Below are 17,614 nucleotides of genomic sequence, written 5' to 3' on the forward strand. Positions count from 1 at the left end.
TGTTCATAGCAGTTTGTTAGTGTTATCTCTGATGATGTTCCATTTTGGCTTTGGCTTCAGGGAATGGCCAGCATGGGAGAGATGGCTGTTTATAGTGTGGGCTCGTGATGGTGGTGCAGACAGAGAAGTCTTGGTCCAATCTCAGAGGGTACCACCATCAAATTATCAGATGCTGAATTCATGAGATTCAAGTCAATTGGATTCTACATGTCAGAGTGGAGGTGCCAAGTGTGGTAGTAATAGCTGATGTTTATTTAACACATACTCTGCATCAGGCACTGTGCTAAATGATTCACATGCATTTTATCATCTGATTCTCACGATCATCCTATGCATAGATACAATTATTATCCCCATTTTACAGATGGGGGAGGTTGAGTTATTTGTCCAAAGTTGCACAGGTACTAAAATCCCACCTTAGATTTACTGCTTTATTATCACAGAATGTTACTCCCCATAGAAGCTCAGAAACCCATAAATGAAGTCAATTAGCGACTCTTCTAGGAACCATCCACTGACTGATATCATTCCTAGGAGAAAGAATCATCTATTTTTCACGTCTTACCACCAAAATATTTTATAAGTAATTTACCCACCAGCCAATCAGTTTTGTAGTAAAACCGAAGGAATTGGACATCGAAAATCCCCCACATCCTTCGTCCTTTCCAGATAATCTTCAGTTTCATGTTACTCCTTCATTCAAAACATATTTACTGAGTGACTACTATGTTCGAGGCACTGGGGGCTTAGCAACAAATAAGAAGGACAATGGCTCCTATTGTATATTCCCATGTGGGAGATAATATTCTCAACAAGTAATATACAAGGGTGACAGCTGTTCAGAGAGAGAGAGAAGTAGCTGATACAGTGGGACCATAGCCCAAAGGGACCCAAGCTTATCTGGGAGGCCATGAAGGAAATGACATTTGAGCTGAGATCTAACGGATAAGTAAAATTTCACCTGGTAAAGAAGAAAACAAAGAATGTTCCAAGGTACAAGGACTTGGAGGGAAAAGGGAGGGTCTAGCACATTCTGGGAACTGGAGGTTCATTGTGACTCAGGGGAGACCAGAGCAGAAGGAAGAAAGTGACAGGGATAGGGTTAAGGAGCCGGTCAGCAGCCTGGTCAGAAAGGAGCTTGCCCATGGCTACGGAATTTAGGGGTTTACACAGGGACATTATCAAAACTGATTCAGCTAGAGAAGCTAAGAGAGGTCACAGAGAGACCAGCTTCCTGCTACAAGCCAGTGGTGGATTTGCGGTCTTCTGATTTTGAAACCGGGAGCCACATTGGAAGGCAAGACTTACTCTATCTAATGTATTTTGTTCACATGGACCAACAAAAACAACATGCTCTGAAATGTTCAAGAACTGTAAAGCACTGACCTGCCGCGTCTTCTACCAACTTCTTTCATCAGCCGCTCCCCAGCGTTTCAGAACCTGACATCCACCTTGAGGTCTATGACAGATAATTTTATCACCTAGTAGGACATCATCCTCGTTTCCAGTTCATGCCTTGAAAACACAGTTGACAATTAACATACCTGCTGTCCAGAGCAACTCTTCAGAAGCTTTTCAGAAGAAAAAAATAAGCATCTAAAGTTAACCATTTCCCTTAATATTCTTTGGGAGACAGATGAATATCATTCAAAGTGAACATAAGACAGACACAGTGTTTTCTTCAGGCTGTGAGGGGCTGAGCAACCGAGTCACAGAAACATCAGCTATGACAGAAATACCTAATGAACGTGGATGTGGCTTCAAACAGAATATAATTGCTCTGAAATGAAAAGTCGGAGATTCTGACCTGACCTCTGAGCCACATGCAGTGGGAAGCTTATGAGCAGAAAGAGAGAAAGACATGATTGTGAAGCCCACACCAACCAAAATGTAGGCAAGTTACTGACCATTTGTGGGCCTCTGTTTTTCAACTGTAGAGTGGGAATGCTAATATCTGCTTCAGAGAGCTGAGGGGACAATTAGAAATAAAATGAGCCGTAGGCTTTGCATGACACTGGCATATTGTGGGTGTTCCACAAATAGCCATTCTTAACCTAACCTTCCACTTAAACTTGTAAGAAAGTTTAATGACCCTAGAGCTTTTAACCAACCATTTTCTCACTCGTTCAGTTCTTGGCACAGCAATCATTTCTCCTAAGCAACCCAAACTATTATCCATAACAGGATCAACCAAAACTCACTTATGATTTCTATTTCAGCACATTCTTATATTCAAAAATTTGATTCATCAAAGATGTTTTCCATTAAGTTTCGTATATTTTTAGCATTTAGTGTTTAATTTTAATTCTTCAAGAATTTTTCATTCATCCATGTTCTCTAGAATACCTATTAGTCAAAATATTTGCTTAGCCAGAATTGAATATTCCATTGTCCAAGCATATTTTGGGTTGAATCAGGTTTATTTCAGTATACATCTAGGTTACTTGTTTGTCCAGTTCTGTCCCTTACTAGAGTATAATGTGGGACAGATTAACTGACCTCTGACCTTAGTTTACTGACCTATAAAATGGGAATAATAATAAGACCTACATTATGTGGTATTATTAGAATTAGATGAGAAAATGTTATATACCTGGGATGGGGTAAGGATTCAATGCTTGTTAGATATTGTTCTCGTTGTGGTTGTTACTATGTTTATGTCACTGAATACTGAATATTAGAATCAGTTAATCAGCCACCGTATTTTAAATGACTGCTGTATGTAAATTATTGAGTAGATTTGGAAAGATTTTTTTTTGAAAAGATTTTATCTCTAATTTGGAAGTTACTCCCCAGAGTCCATTCAACAGAAGGAACTTTTGAGATATTCTGGTCCAGTGTTTCAGTGAAGTGCTGGAGTCTGCTCAATTTCTACCTGCTGTTGAGAACCAATTCTCCACATCTCTTCCCATCTCCACATTTAATGATATCCCATTGGTAGCTTGAAATTGACTACGATCGAAGTATTTGCACCACGGAAATCACAAACACTACCAACCAGGGGGGCTGCTGCTGCCTTTTGAAAGCCTTTTTACCAACATATCACTGAGTTTCCAGGCTTAGGCTATGTACCACATGGTACCTGAGGTGATGTTAGATGCTGCAAAAACTCAACATTAAATAACGCCAATCACATGGTGAGAGGGTTCTTCCCTTTTTAATTTTATTTTCATCCTTATCCTTATATCAAGGAGAAAGTTTCCACTGAGTGCTTGTCTGTCTCTCACACTTCTCTAAAATTTCATGTCTTCACGTGTAACGAAGAGAGAAAGAGCGAGCAGGCAACCCTGTCTACCTAGAATGGAATGACTTTATTTTATTTATATTGCATTTATTTTTACCCTTGCCTTCTCTTATTGAGAGTAATATTGATTTTCCATTTATGGCAGTGATATAAAGTTTCCTTTTGTAATTAAGTATTTAAAAAGTGAGCCAATAAAGAATATTAAGTAAATAAGTCAGTATCGTACTGATGGCACAAGGGCAATAGCCAAAATCAGGGAGGTGCTATTGATGCCGGAGGTTTGGGAAGTTGTGATACATTCTAACTGCCCCATTTTGCAGTTGTGTAAACTGAGACCAGAGAAGGAAAATGACTTGAACAGCTAGTTAGGTCACAGAACCCAGACTTCCTATTTCATCCATTTGTTTGTTTTCCTCACTCTTTATCTGAGATGAGGGAGAAAAAAGAAGAAGAAAAGAAACCTCTCCACTGTGTGGTAGACCTAGGCTGACTCTTGATAGACAAGTTGTCACTGGCAGCACTGATGTAAACAATCTGTACCCTCCAGTTCAGGCCGAGGCAGCTGCAGGGAGAAGGGGAGGCCCTCAGGGCTGTCAGGTGAGCCCTTCGTGGAGAAACATGACTATTCAGTAATGACATTGCAGCCCTCGTTGACTCAGCACCAAGGCCATGCAGAAGCCAGAGACACGAGGAAGACGTGGCCCTTGCCTTCTTCAAGCTTGCATTCTATTGAGCTTCTTAGTGTTGAGAGATGTTCAAAAGGCAAAGCGAAACCCAAACATGCCAGAGGCGGGCAGAAGCCCCCACTTAGAATCAAAAATAAGCCTTCATGCCTTCTTGGAGGTTTTACAAATTTAAAACTTTCCAATTTGCGCTTCCGAGTTTCTCCTAAAGTGAGAGCATGCCACGTAAATAGACAGATGGAAAAGCAGTACAGCGTCGTTAAGAGGGCAAACCCTGGTGTCCAACACACCCATGGTCACATACCAGCTCCGTGATGCCGCCAGCTTTGGGTGTTTTAGGAAGTCGTTAAACCTCACTGAGGGAGTCGGGGAAACCTGTCTTTTGTGTCAGCTTGAAGCTCCTGGACTTGATTTATCTTATTTTACAGTTTGTAAGATTAAAGAGTAATGCCCATTTGACTTCAAACTTAATGTTTAAATTTGATAAATGTTTTCATCTCTATCTCAAAAAAAAAAACCAAACAAACAAAACTCTGAGCCTCAGTTTCCTCATCTGTAAATGATGATAATCCTCATGCCCACCATTATGAGGGTTAATGACTTAGAAATTGCTTAGCCTCATGCCAGGCAAATAATAAGCATGCAACCATAGTTAAGTCTTAGTAGCATTAAAAGGGTGGGTTTGAAGGAGCCTTTGAGCCTTGCAGAAATCCTCCCTGAGAATGAAGTGTTGAGACAGAAACAAGGAAAACTGGAAGGAAAAACAGGTCTCCTTCAATTGGGCATCTGTTCGGAAGCCCCAGGAGGGGAAGAGAGATGAGAACATACACTTCCTGGACCCAGTCTTGGAGCACAGTACCCTGAGCAACAGGAGATGCGAACAATTCTCCTCATTAATGAGGATGCGGCTCCTAATCGGTGCATGGAACAGAATGCTTTTGCTTAATAGAGATCATTTCCCTGCCTCTTGCCCAACTCCCCAGCAGTGCCAGCAGCTCTTTGTTTAATGAAAGGTAGAGACTTTGAGTAGTGTGGTGGGATGGGCTGTAGGAGGTATTATTACCCTCATTACTATGATAATAGTTTAATCACAATCAATATTTATGGACATGCACAGAAGCCGTGCAATCAACCAGCAGCCCTGGAACTCAGGGTTGTCATGTTCTTGCCTATGGGCGCTTTCCAGGAAAGTCTGGGCTCTCTCCCACCTTCCCCCGCCCCTCTAAAGCTCTAGAGTGGTCCTCAAGAGTCATTTCAGAATATCCATGATGGGTACATAGATAGTTATATGTGAGGTCCTGTTTGTGGTAATAGATGAATATCATCATAATATAACACTTTTTGTTTTTCAAAATACTTCCATAGTCATCGTCTGGATTTTATCTTCAGATTTTGGTAAATTATCTTGTGAAAAAGGTAGGGGAGTGTAGGGGCAGCATAAGACAATAGCAGATCCTTTGAAGTCAGACCCACTTGGGTTCAAATCGTAGCTCTACCACTTCTTAGCTGTGTCCCCTGGGGGAAGCAACTTAACCTTTCTGAGCCAAGTTCCTTCATTTGTAAAATGAGAAGACAAGTTCTTATAAGAATTGAATAAGATAGCGTAAAATAGGCATTCAATCGTTGGTAAAAGCACTATATTTTTATATATGACCATGTATCAGGTGTTAAATATTTCTGTGTTGTCTATGAGAAAACTAAATAATTTCTTTTCCCAAAGTCACATAGCCACTGGTTGAGAGAGCAGGAGTGAGGGCCCAGACTTGGAATCAAGTATTCTCTTTTGATTATCTGAAATTTTTTTGACACTCGTTCCATTTGATGCTGGCAAATTATGCAAACCTTATTTTAAAACATTTCAATGCTTAACTCTTTTCTTTTGAACATGAACCAAATTTTGAAAGCCAGTGATCATTTTTCTGAGCAATGAACATCTGATGAGCTTCTCATAAAAAAGTTATGGTGTCACAATTCCCACATCTGTAAAAACAGCATTTATAAACTGGAGCCCTCTTAAAAAAAAAAATGTGAGTGCCAGTGTGCATCAATGTAGCATTTACAGGGTGCCTAGTGGGCACAGGGCTTCACAACTGGCCAGAAATCCCACTGATCTTTGGCAAGCAAAGAAGACATTTCAGCCCTCAAGTGACCAAGCTCTGAGAATCCATCATGCTGTCTATGATTCCAGACATACTTCAAGGTTTATGTTTTTCTCCATCCTCAGAAAGTGTTGGAAGGGGCTGTCACTGTAATTGTCAGTTGGCCTCAAGCAGGAGCCACTGAGGTTTGCTCAACTGCTCACCCGCACACACAGTCCCAGTACATCCACCCACTGGCACATTCTGTCTCCCCCAAGCAGTCAGTCCCCCAGTTGGCACTTACAATTTATTCATCTTCCCAAGATGCACTTAGAGTATCCAGATTATGTGTTGAGGGAGGTTTTTGCTAGGTTTTACTTTTGCCATTTGTAGAGGACATGGCTCAGAACCCTGATGTCAGTCAAACAGAAACCTTGAAGAAGTTACGCAGGAGAAGGTCCATTCTTCCTGCAAAATGCTTTTCTGCGCTAGCATGTTGAAAATTCTATCACTTGTTTTGTTCTTTTTTTAATAGCCTTTTATGAAAGAAATATACATGGTTCAAAAATGAAATAGTACAGAGACATTCATAATAATTTTTTGAAAAGCAACATTTGTCTGTCTACCCCTTTACACCCTGGATCTCTTACCCCAGAAGGGACCCTTTGAAACTATGTTTTGTCTTCATAGCTCTAAGCACTGTTCTTATATTGCTGTTTCTTGATTTATCAACCTTAGAGATTCACTCCCTGTTGTAATCCACAGAGTTCTAGCCCACTTCACCATCTTCCACTTCCCCTCCCCGCCGTGACAGTTGTAACATTGTGACGTTGTGTAGCATTATTGTTCCTCACGGCACCTTTATAACTTTAAGTAATGCCCGTCCACCTTGAGCTCTTGTTTCATCCACGAGTGGAGGCTATTGACACCCATGCCCTTGCCCTTCTCCTGCCTCCGCCTCCAATGGATCTCTTGTTCTAACTCGGAAATTGAATGACACATCTCTTCATTCTTATCATTTAAAAATGTAAGAACTGTACTTATGAATGTCTCTTGAGTCTATACTAGCACTGTCCAATAGAACTTTCTGCAATGATGGAAATATTCTATATCTGACCTGTCCAATCCAAAAGCCATGAGCCATGTGGCTCATGAGTACTTGAAATGTGGCTAGTACAACTAAAAAGTCAAGTTTTTAATTGTATTTTGTTTTAATTCACTTAAATTTAAGTAGCCACATATAGCTGTTGCATAGTGCAGGGCCAGACCAAGCTTAATACACAAGTCTGATTACCTAGAACAACCTGATTTTCCAGCAGAAATGATAATAATAGCTGACACACAGTTCTTACCTATTATGCCCTGGAAACTGTTCTAGAAACTTAATTAATAACCCACCAACTTTATGAAGAGTATTGTTATCCTCATTTTATAGATGAGGAAAGTGAGGCATGGAAAACTTCAGTCACTTGTCTAGTAAGTGGTAGAGCTAGAATTTGGCCCCATGAGATCCAACTCCAGAGTTTATGGTCTGAACCGCTTCCTTATACTGCCTCTAGTCCCCATTAGAAATTCCCACATCTTTCTTCAGATACTTCCAATCTGCTGATCCATGATGTGGTCACGGCTTCTCCCATGTTATGGGCCTGAGCGATGCTTATCGTAATGGCTATTACACTTAGATGTAAACCCTGCCCCATCCCATTTCTGCCACAAAAAGAGAGCATAAAAACTGGAGGCTGAGGGAAGGTATGGGCAGATGTAGGGACTCAGGGCAAATTAGCAGAGGGCTTACTGCCCAGTCACAGAAAGGCTGTCCCTTTGTCCGGGTGATTCCAACAACAGTAGTATAGCAGCCAGCACGTACGGAGGGCTTCCATGTCCCTTCATTATGCCCCTTCATGTGTGTCATCTTCATTAATCTTCACAACAGCCTGAAGAGATACAGATGAGGAGGGTGCAATGAAAGGGCGCTGGGAATGTTAAATGAGGTGGTTCATGAGAAACACTGGAAACAGTGCCTAGCATAGAGTAAATACTCAGCACATGCTCCCTGTTGCAGTCCTTTCGTCTCTGTGCCACGTCTACCCTCCGGGCCATGCTACATTATCTGGTACCTGTGTGAATGGTCTTTACTTCTCTCTAACGTTTTTTCCCTTTCTCTGTTACTATAGTTTTTCCTGGAGCCTCACTTCCAGAGCTCTTATTAATACTAAAATACTAATACCCTTTGTTTTATTGCTTGAGTATTTATAACCTTTTCAAGGTGCGGGAAGTGTTTCCATCCTTCATTCTTCCTAGAACAAACCTGCCTCATACACCACCCGAGAGTCACAGACATTTTTTTAATTCTGGAAGGAATCAAGAGAAAACAGGAAAACACTTAGCCCAGTGCCCTATTATAATACATAAGGATATGAGGTCAACCAACAAGTTAGGCAAGTAGCAGAAGTCAATCAACTAGTTAATGGTCAAATTAGGATTAGAAATTTGTGTTTTTGATTCTTCCCCCACCTCCACTCCACTGTCTCCCGTTTAAGCATGTTCTAGTCCAGAGGTCAGAAAACTTCTTCCGGAAAGGACCAGTTGGTAAATATTTTTGACTTTGTAAGCCACATGGTCTCTGTCATAGCTATTCAACCTCTGCCCTTTCAGCATGAAAGCAGCTATCAACAAGATGTAAATGAATGAGCATGGCTGTGTTCCAATAAAACTTTATTTACGTACGGACACTGAAATGTCCATTTCCTGTAATTTTCACATCAGGAAATATTATTCTTCTTTTCATTTTCTTTCAGCCACTTAAAATTGTGAAATTATTCTTAGCTCGTGGGCCATACAAAAACAGGCAGCAAGTTAGAATTGGCCCACAGACCATAGTTTGCCAACCTTTGTTCTAGTCTGTTAACTATTGATGGGAACATACTTGGTACAGTCGACTCCCAGCTAACCACAAGTGAATTAAACACTAGTAATAATATTAGCTAATGCTTATTGAGCTCTTACTACATACCAGGCACTGTGTTGAGCACTTGATATGATATCCACCTGTTCAGCCTCAGAAGAACCCTCTGAAGAAGATTCTGTTGCTGTCCTCATTTTGCAGATGAGATTATAGAAGCTGTGGGAGGTTCAATAATTTTTCCCAAGGTCATTCAACTAGTAAGTGACAGAGCATAATTCAAATCAAGAGCCGTCTGACCCAAAGACACAATACCTCCCTCAAAGTAGGCTCCCCTTCTCCCAGATCCCCAGTGATCAGTAGGTAAGAAATAGCATTAGGACGACACATCATTTTCAGCATGTCAACAATTTGATGTCATGAAAGAACTCTGCACTTTATAACCAGATTTGGCTTGTACTCTAGTTCCACCACTTGCTGGTTCACCCCTTGAGAGTTGCTTAAGCTCTCTGAGCCTCAGCATCCTCTTCTGTGAAGCAGGGCTGGTGAAATGAGCCTTCCTAGGTTCTACAGTGATGAGTAATTGAACTAATTATACATAAGGTGCTTAGCACAGTACCTCATTCAATAAATATCATTAAGGATCAGGTGAAAATCAGGTTGCTTGTTAATGTTTTTATAGCCGAGAGACCCAGGACTACCCAAATCCTGTCCTAGAATATTAAGGAACCATCAGGGACCTCCCCACCCTCCCCACAGTGTCCTCCAGGGAAATGCATGCAATGGAAAACATTAGGAGAATATGAGACAAACTAGTGCCTTATTGAATGTTTTGGTTACCTATTGCTGCATAACAAACTATGGCAAAATTAGTGGCTTAAACAATCATTTTATTTTGCCCACAATTTTGTGGGTCAGGAATGTGGGAAGAGCTCGTCTAGGAGATTCTTTGGTTCCGTGTGGCTGACTGTGGTCACTCACTTAGCTGCGTTCAGCAGGTGGCTGAGCTGGGCTGGGGCTGGATGTCTGATAACTTGATGTGTCTCCATGTGGCTTCTTTCTCCTTATGTGGGGTCTCATTCTACTGATCTTCTCCACGTGGTTTGGGCTTCTTGCAGCATGGTAGTCTCAGGGTAGTCACACTTACAGGGCAGCTGGCTTTCAAGACTGAGCAAGTGGAAGCTGCTAGCCCTTTTCAAGACTAGGCTCAGGACTGGCATGGCATGCTCTCCATCATATTCTTTTGGTCAAAGAAGTCACAGACCAGCCTATACTCAAGGGGGATGGAGGAATAAACTCTACTTCTCAATGAGGGAGTGGCATGCCCATGCAGGGAGCAAAACAATTGATGGCAAGCATCTCTGGAAACAAGCTACCAAATTGTGAACTGGGTTTGGGGCCCACATTCCAATGCAGAGAACTCTACAGTGTTATACTGTACAGTCCAGGGATCTCTTTCTAAGAGGTTAGGTCTGAAAAGTCAGGGAGAAATAGAATCAGAGAGAGGATCTAGACCACAACCTGGCACAGGGCCAGCCAAGAAGAGAAGAAGTAAGATGACCAGACCTCTCACTGCAGAATAAGTCACACGCTGTCACCTGAAGTATTCTAACCATGAAACAGAAGCACCGTACTTAAGTGTGAGGATATTTGAGGTTTGATGAGCCCACCCACTAGCAAGCATAGCCCAACCAGTGCCCTGGAACAAGACCAATCAAATCAGCCGCTTCGGAAGTGGAAGGAAGAGAGAGTGTAAAAATAATAGCCAACACTTATTGAAAACATACTGTGTGCCAGGCCCTGTGCAAAGGGTTTCACGTACTTTAACTCACTTAATCCTGAACATGCACTAAATGAATTAATACAGGTCAAATGCTTAGAATGGTTTCCTGCACATCTGTCTTTATTATTAATCCATACAACTACCCCGTGAGGAGGTATTATTGTCCTTATCTCTATTTTCCACGGAAGAAGCTAATGCTTAGAGAGATTAATTACCTGGCCCACAGCTGGTGTGTGATAGAACCAGATGCCAGCCCAGGCGTCTGACTCTTGACCCCAAGCTCTTACCTCTACACTGTACTGCCCGTGATGTAGAGAAACAAGACATCTCTTAAGCTCTTCTCGTAGAGGCAACAAACACCAGTTCCTTTTGAATTGATAGTGCCTGGCTGCACTTTTCTTAAATATCCCTTTAAGAGTTTTATAACTTAGAAACCAACTTCAGGAAAGCACTAGAAACCTCTACCTTGGGTACTCTACCTTAAGTAAAGAGTTCCATACTCAGAAATTCATTCATTCAACACATTTTTATTGAGCCCCTGCTATACACCAGGCATTATAGATACTGAGGAGAGAGAGAGAAGTTATATCATTCCTTAGGACCTACATTCTAGATGTGAGGATGGTGACAGATGATGAAATTCAACTAATAGAGATAAAATTATTTTATGGATAGTAGTAGCACTAATTATCATTTTTACATACTAAACTGTCTCAAATCTCAAAAAAAAAATCCAGATCTCTAAGATGGATAAGGGTTAGAGAAGTGCATAAAGGAACAAAATAGCATCGTTATCCTTACAGTAGAAATTTCAAAAGCCAAACATGGAAGTAAATTTTGCTGACCCCTTGAAATGGTGGTGTGGTCGGCGGTTTCTAGGCAAAGGCAGAGAAATCAGCTCGGAGCTCTTGTGAAGTCAAAGAGGCAGGGGTGGAGTCAGCTCGTGCAGAGAATCAATTGTTTCCTTGGTTGGTTTCTTTTTAGGAGACCATGGGGAGAAAGGAAGGCTCAGGCAGTCACTAATGCACTGGTATCTGTTCAGATTTCTTTTTTCTTCCATCTTTGAGTCTTACCCACCAGATTTCTGTTTGCAAAAAGGGCTTAATCCACTTTTTTTTTTTTGTCTGTGCATTGATTTAATAGTATCAAACCCTGAGGTCCTCGTGGTCTGCACCTGGGTTGCTTTTTCCCCTAATGAAGCAAGAGAAGTGGTTTAAGCCCCCGCCGTGCTCCCTATCAAAGCTACACAATGATTAACGCAGGTCCCCTTATTAGGACCAGGCAGAAGAAAATCCCTTAGTCATCAGCATTGTGAAATCCCGGAATGGTGAGTGTTCAATGAAAAGATTACCTTGGGCACCTGAAAAATAATGGAAGAGCTCAACAGAGAAACCATTAAGCCTGTCGACGCTCACTAAGTCAGGTGGAGGGTCGAGGTAATTAGCTGGGACATTCAGGCCAGAGAAACTGTTTTGGACCTTCTGCCCTGACTGAGTCAGTGCAGATAATTATTCAAATCTCTCATACCTTTTTCCTGGAGAAGCCGTTTCAGGTTGTGTCTACACACAAAAGAAAACAAGACTTAAATATGACTGGTCATTCAAAGTGGTTTGATAGGTGGTTAGTTTTTTTAAAACTGAATAATAGGCAGCTTAGGGGATGTGAGGTCTAAAGTTGTAACTTATTAGCTGTGTGACTTTAAGCCAAATTGCTTTATCTCTCATAGCCTCAGTTTCTTCAACTGTAAAATAGGAATATTAATAGTACCACCTCCAAAGGCTTTGTGAGAACTAAATGTAATAAAGGCAGTATTCCTAACTTGTCACCTGGCAAGGAGTGATCTCTCCAGAAATGTTACTTACAGTTACAAATTGTTGAATGGATGTGACTCCTTCCGAGTATTTGGACTCATTCTGTGTATTTAGACATCATCTAAGAAAGGGGCCAGGAATCAAGGAGCAAATGCCTTCATCTACAGCCCCTAATATGGCACCTCATACATAATAAGCGTTCTCTGCTTCGGGCAGAGAAACTGTGAAAACATGTGAAAACATGAAGAAGTTGCTCGCTGAAAGCTTGTCTCTCTCCCTTCATCCTCGGTCTCCATCAGCCTCTCCTATTTTGTGTCTCTTTTTCTAACCTCCTTTCCCAGAATTGGCTCTGTCTGGGAGGTTGAGTAGAGAGGCTCACGGATACTGCTAGAGAAGGAGTGTTCTTTGTCCCATGAGAGGGACGGTCAGAATGCAAGGATTCTCAGGAAGTGAAGTCACAGTTTTTGCCTCTCCCTTGAAAGCAGATAGTCCCTGCTTAGAAAGGGTGCCAGACCAGGTGTCTGGGGCAAACCCCTTCCCTCACCCTCGTCTCCTGTGCCCCAGGGCACCATGGCTTGGTCCCAGAGAGTAGTAGGTATGTTTTATTGAATATAACTGAGCACACTGGCCTGGGGAATTGCCCTCTCACTCATGCCTAACTCAGCCATCCTGAGTTAGGGAACAGAAGTCTTTGCTGCCTGCCTCAGTGTTTGAGGGTGATTTCTCCAATGTGTAGGGTGTTTGCAGAATTGGAAGAAAGTGCATGAGACTGAGAATCACCTCAAATACCTGCTGGTAACCTGGGGAGATTCCAGCATCCTTTTTATGGCAAGAAATCGCCTGTGGGCTAGAAGTGGGAAGTAAAACTGACTGCCATCAGGATGAGGAGCGTGTATTTTATCTCTATCAAGTAGCCAATATTTCTAGTAATCGATAAGAACAGGTACCTTTAGTATCTTTTACCATGGGCCCAGCACTGTTCTGCACATTAGGTGGATTACCACATTCAGTCCTCACAGTATCCCTTTGAATAACATTTTTATTGTCCCATTTGCAGAAAAGTTAAGTAACTTGCTCAAAGTCACCAAGCTAGAAAATGGGCAAAGCCAGACTTCTAACTCCGTCAATCCTGAGCCCATCCTCTTAGCCACTTCACAAGGAAGATGTCTTTTAAAGTTAAAAAGAAAAGAAAGTTACATAGATACACTTTTGAGAACTATTGATGGTAAAAAATACGTAATGACAAAATTCTATAAAATAGGTAGTACTTTTAAAGAAATTTTTTTTATTCATCAAAACAACATCTACATATAATGGAAAATAGTCTTGTGTATGTTGTAAGGCCTGTTGTTTATTTGATCTAGAGACAGTGCCTGGTGTGCTCTTGGATATTCTGGCCCTTGGCAATAATTCCAAGGCCCTAGTGAGTTGGGAGGATCTGGTCCTTCCACTCTACTTAGAGTACAGCTAGCAAAAAGACATATTCTTATGGATGCTTGAAAGGAATGTGATGCTTAAAGGTAACACTGTTGGCATTAGGGAGGAAAGGATTCAGGGACTAGAGTTCTGACCCTGGCTTTGCAAGTTTATTCACTCTGCTGTATCTCAACATGTCTACTATGAAAAATGGAACCAGTGACAGCTTCCTACCTCTTAAGGAAACTAGAATCCGAGAACAAGAAGCAGCCTTGGAGGTCGCCTGTCCCATGTGGAAAGGCTCACGTCCAGAGCATCCTACATAGCCTCTGCTTGAGCCACACCAGCGAGGAGGTCTCAACCACCAGAGACGGCCAGTGCCTACCTGGACTCAGATTACTGTTTGGACCTTCTTCTGGGGCCCTGTTATTTTACTCATTCATCTTTATTCCATGCTCTAGAACCACCATGAAAAAGTCCAATCTTCCTACATTGAAGCTCCTTTATTAACTATATGAAGATTGTCATTTTCTTTGCCATTAGCCCTTCCTCTTCCAGGCAAGATATCTCTGTCTTCACTTTCCTTGTAGAAGACACTTCCAGACTCCCCTGTATCCTCACTGTCAACATCCTTCTTAAAGTTCAATGGCCAGAACCAAAAATGGTACACCACATGTTTCTAAATACTAATAGGACTGCAGTTTACTCTGAGCTTTTGTTTCCTGTTATTATGAGATGGGAGGAAGATCAATAAGACTAAGTGCAAGTCAGCAGTTCACAGATAAAGAAACAAGCCTAACAAACTGAAGGCTGGTGCGTGTAGGACAGTGGATGGTTTTCATTCATGACACACAGCTTATCTCATCTTCCCAAATTGCCTTGAAAGGAATAGAACTTGACTGGTATCATTCTCCAAATTGGAACTGCATGTTAGTGGTAAACGGAGAGTAGGCGTGTTTAAAGGTTGATCATTTCAGCTGTAGCAAAACTCCTACCAACTGCCAAGCACTAACTCTACAGAGCAAAGGAGGCAATTTCTAGCTGAGAAGAATTATTTTGCCAGCACTTGCTCTGACCACTGATGCTTGAATTCCTCATACTTTCCATTATTGGTGAGGAGATCAGGAGTTCAAAAGGAAAAATATGGGCTCAGGATACCTACACGTGAGTCCTGGCTTCTCTGCCTTTTGGCTCAGAACATGATCAAATAAATTCTTAAATTCTATGCATTGTGATGTTCCAACTGTAAGTAGATACGATCAATAGCCCCCATTTTGCAGGGTGGCTGAAAGAAGAAACTGTACATGAAAGTGCTTTGCAAAGTGAAAAAAGTCATACAAATGTTAGGTATTATTCTAAGTGTGGGAGACTTGAAAGAAAGGAAAGACTTTCTTGCCCAAACTAAATTCTAGAACAGGAATGGAGAAGAAAGATTTCAGGTTGGGAATCATTTAGCAGAAATGTTAATTGCACAAAATCTGGAAAGTTTTCTTCTATCCCTTTGATGGCCCAGAGTAGTTTCCTTTGCCCACCAGCCTTTGCAGGTGGTCAGCTCTGTGTGCAACTATGTTGGCTTTCAGACTAACTCATGCAATGGCTTCTCAAACTGGTCATTCCTCTGCTTATTCCTCAACCATCCTGAAGCCAGCACTGGGCACTGGCTTGATTTCCTTCTACAACTTTTCCCTGAGGGCCTTTTCTAAGCCAGGTACCAAGTGAGTCACTGAGGAGACAGCCATGAACAAGTTCAGTGGGAGACAGACATTGCAAAAAAATTACTGAATTGCAATTGCAATCAGTGCTGCAAAGAAAAAAATGTAGGGTTCTAAGAGAATCTGTAACAGGTGAATCTAGGAATCATTTTGGGTGCTGGCAATGATTCCAGAAGATAGAATGCATTACCCTCTCAATAATTAATCAATGTGTGTTCAGCCCTTTAAAATTTGTGAATCATTTTCTCATGTTTTCACTTGATCAAGCTCTCAGCCCTGTAAAGTACACAGTATTGTCACCCTCTTCTAGAAATCTAGAAACCAATGCTAAGGAACTTGAAGTGATTATCCTAGGGTCAACTAGTTGTGTCACTTACAGAACTTCTGACTCTGTATCCTGGATTCTTTCCACCTCACCCTATTGGTTCACTGGCTTCTCTCCCTTGAGAACTGACATTTTGATAGGTGCCTTTGAGAAAAGAGCAATAGGGAAAAACGCTCCCCTGAACACTTTCCTGGGAGACATGTGGGTAGAGGTTGTGATTCCCAATATTGGCCTCAGCCAAATGGCAAGAGGAAGCCCACCTGAGATGTGAAAACACATCCTAACTGCTTTGTGTGCATCGCAGTCTTTGTAGTTGCCAACAAAATGGGAACTCCTCTCTGACCCCAAATGTAGCCCCTCTGTCTTGCCTGTGCCTAGAGGAACCTGTGTGACCTGAGTCAAAATGAAACACATAGAATAGCAGATGTGCTCCCATAGGTCTTATTCCTCAAACCCAGCTGTTCATTGACTTCTTACAGCACCCAGAGTCCACTCAGATTTACTTATGAATTTATCACCTTAGCTACCATTTGTTCCATGCTTATTATGTCCCAGGACTTGACGCACATTCACCCTTATGTCAAATTCCTGAAGTAAGCACTATTAGTATCTCCATTTCACAAATTAGACAACTAAAGCTCAGAGAGATGAAGTAACCTGCCCAAGGTCACCCAGCTTGTATGTTGTAGAGTCAGAATTTGAATCCAAGTCTCACTCAAACTCCACACTCTCAAACACTATACTCTACCACAATCCATCTCCAAAAACTGAAAATAGCTTCATAACCACTTCCTGCACTTCCCTTCTGGGTATTTTAGTATTTAAAACCAGGTGACACAACAGCAGCCTTGGGATAGTTCTGAAAGCCTCTGGTACCCTCCCAACTCCCACCCACAGACACCTATCTCCCTCTGAGTTAAGGATGCCCATCCCTCCTCTTGAAGAGCCTGAAACTGAGAACTGAAGTTGCCATTAGGACAAACCTACAGCCATATCACACAAAGACCCAAAGTCCAAGAAGCGACAGCAGCCTCAGTTTCTTTTCTGGGCTGGTGAGCCCTCCACTAGTCAGTTTGGGTTTAGCTACGGTCATTTTCCTCCCTTTTCAAGACAGGGAGGAAAATGCACATCTTCCACACAGAAGCAGAATCTCAGTCGGTAAAACCTCACTTGCTTGCTTTCTTCTCTGTTCTTTCTTTTCTCCCTCCCTCCCTCCTCTCTCTCTCTCTCTTTCTCTCCAAAGCAGTGCTATGGCTTGGGGAAAAAATAGCAAAACAGATTTTATTTTTTAGTACCTTTCTATGTTTCCTGGTCAGCTCCATGTGCCAGCATATTGTTCTAACTCTGCTAGTGCTACAGCATTGAGCTGTGAACAATTAAACATAAACACCAGCCTCACTGCCATCCTCTTCTTTCCTCCTTAGGTGAAGGCAGCTTCCAAATATGTGGATGTACCCGTGAGTATTTGAAAATTGTTTCTGTGGGGTTTTTTGCTTCCATGAAAATTCCGAGGGTGCTGTTTTCATTAGTTGCTGTTCAATTGTATATTCCTGACTTTAATCACCAGAGAAGGGAAGCCAAGACTATTTCGTGGTAAAGTTTTGTTGAGATGAGAAGAGGGTATGGCTTCTTTCATCAGGAAGAGAGATCCTGTTTGAGG

General features: G+C 41.8%; 1 protein-coding gene across 32 annotated transcripts in view; it reads left to right on the plus strand.

Moving 5' to 3' along the window:
* CADPS (calcium dependent secretion activator) overlaps nt 1-17,614 on the plus strand; it is a 437,791-nt gene that overhangs the window by 376,366 nt on the left and 43,811 nt on the right. For 27 of the 32 annotated variants that reach the window (XM_070576926.1, XM_070576936.1, XM_070576928.1 and 24 more), the window contains one exon: nt 17,379-17,411. The exons of the other annotated variants lie outside the window; for them this stretch is intronic. In XM_070576926.1, coding sequence (XP_070433027.1) covers nt 17,379-17,411 — 33 coding nt within the window. The remainder of the gene's footprint in view (nt 1-17,378; nt 17,412-17,614) is intronic. 32 annotated transcript variants of the gene reach the window in all.

Source organism: Equus przewalskii, chromosome 15 (assembly GCF_037783145.1).
Source record: "Equus przewalskii isolate Varuska chromosome 15, EquPr2, whole genome shotgun sequence".
Classification (NCBI taxonomy): Eukaryota; Metazoa; Chordata; class Mammalia; order Perissodactyla; family Equidae; genus Equus; species Equus przewalskii.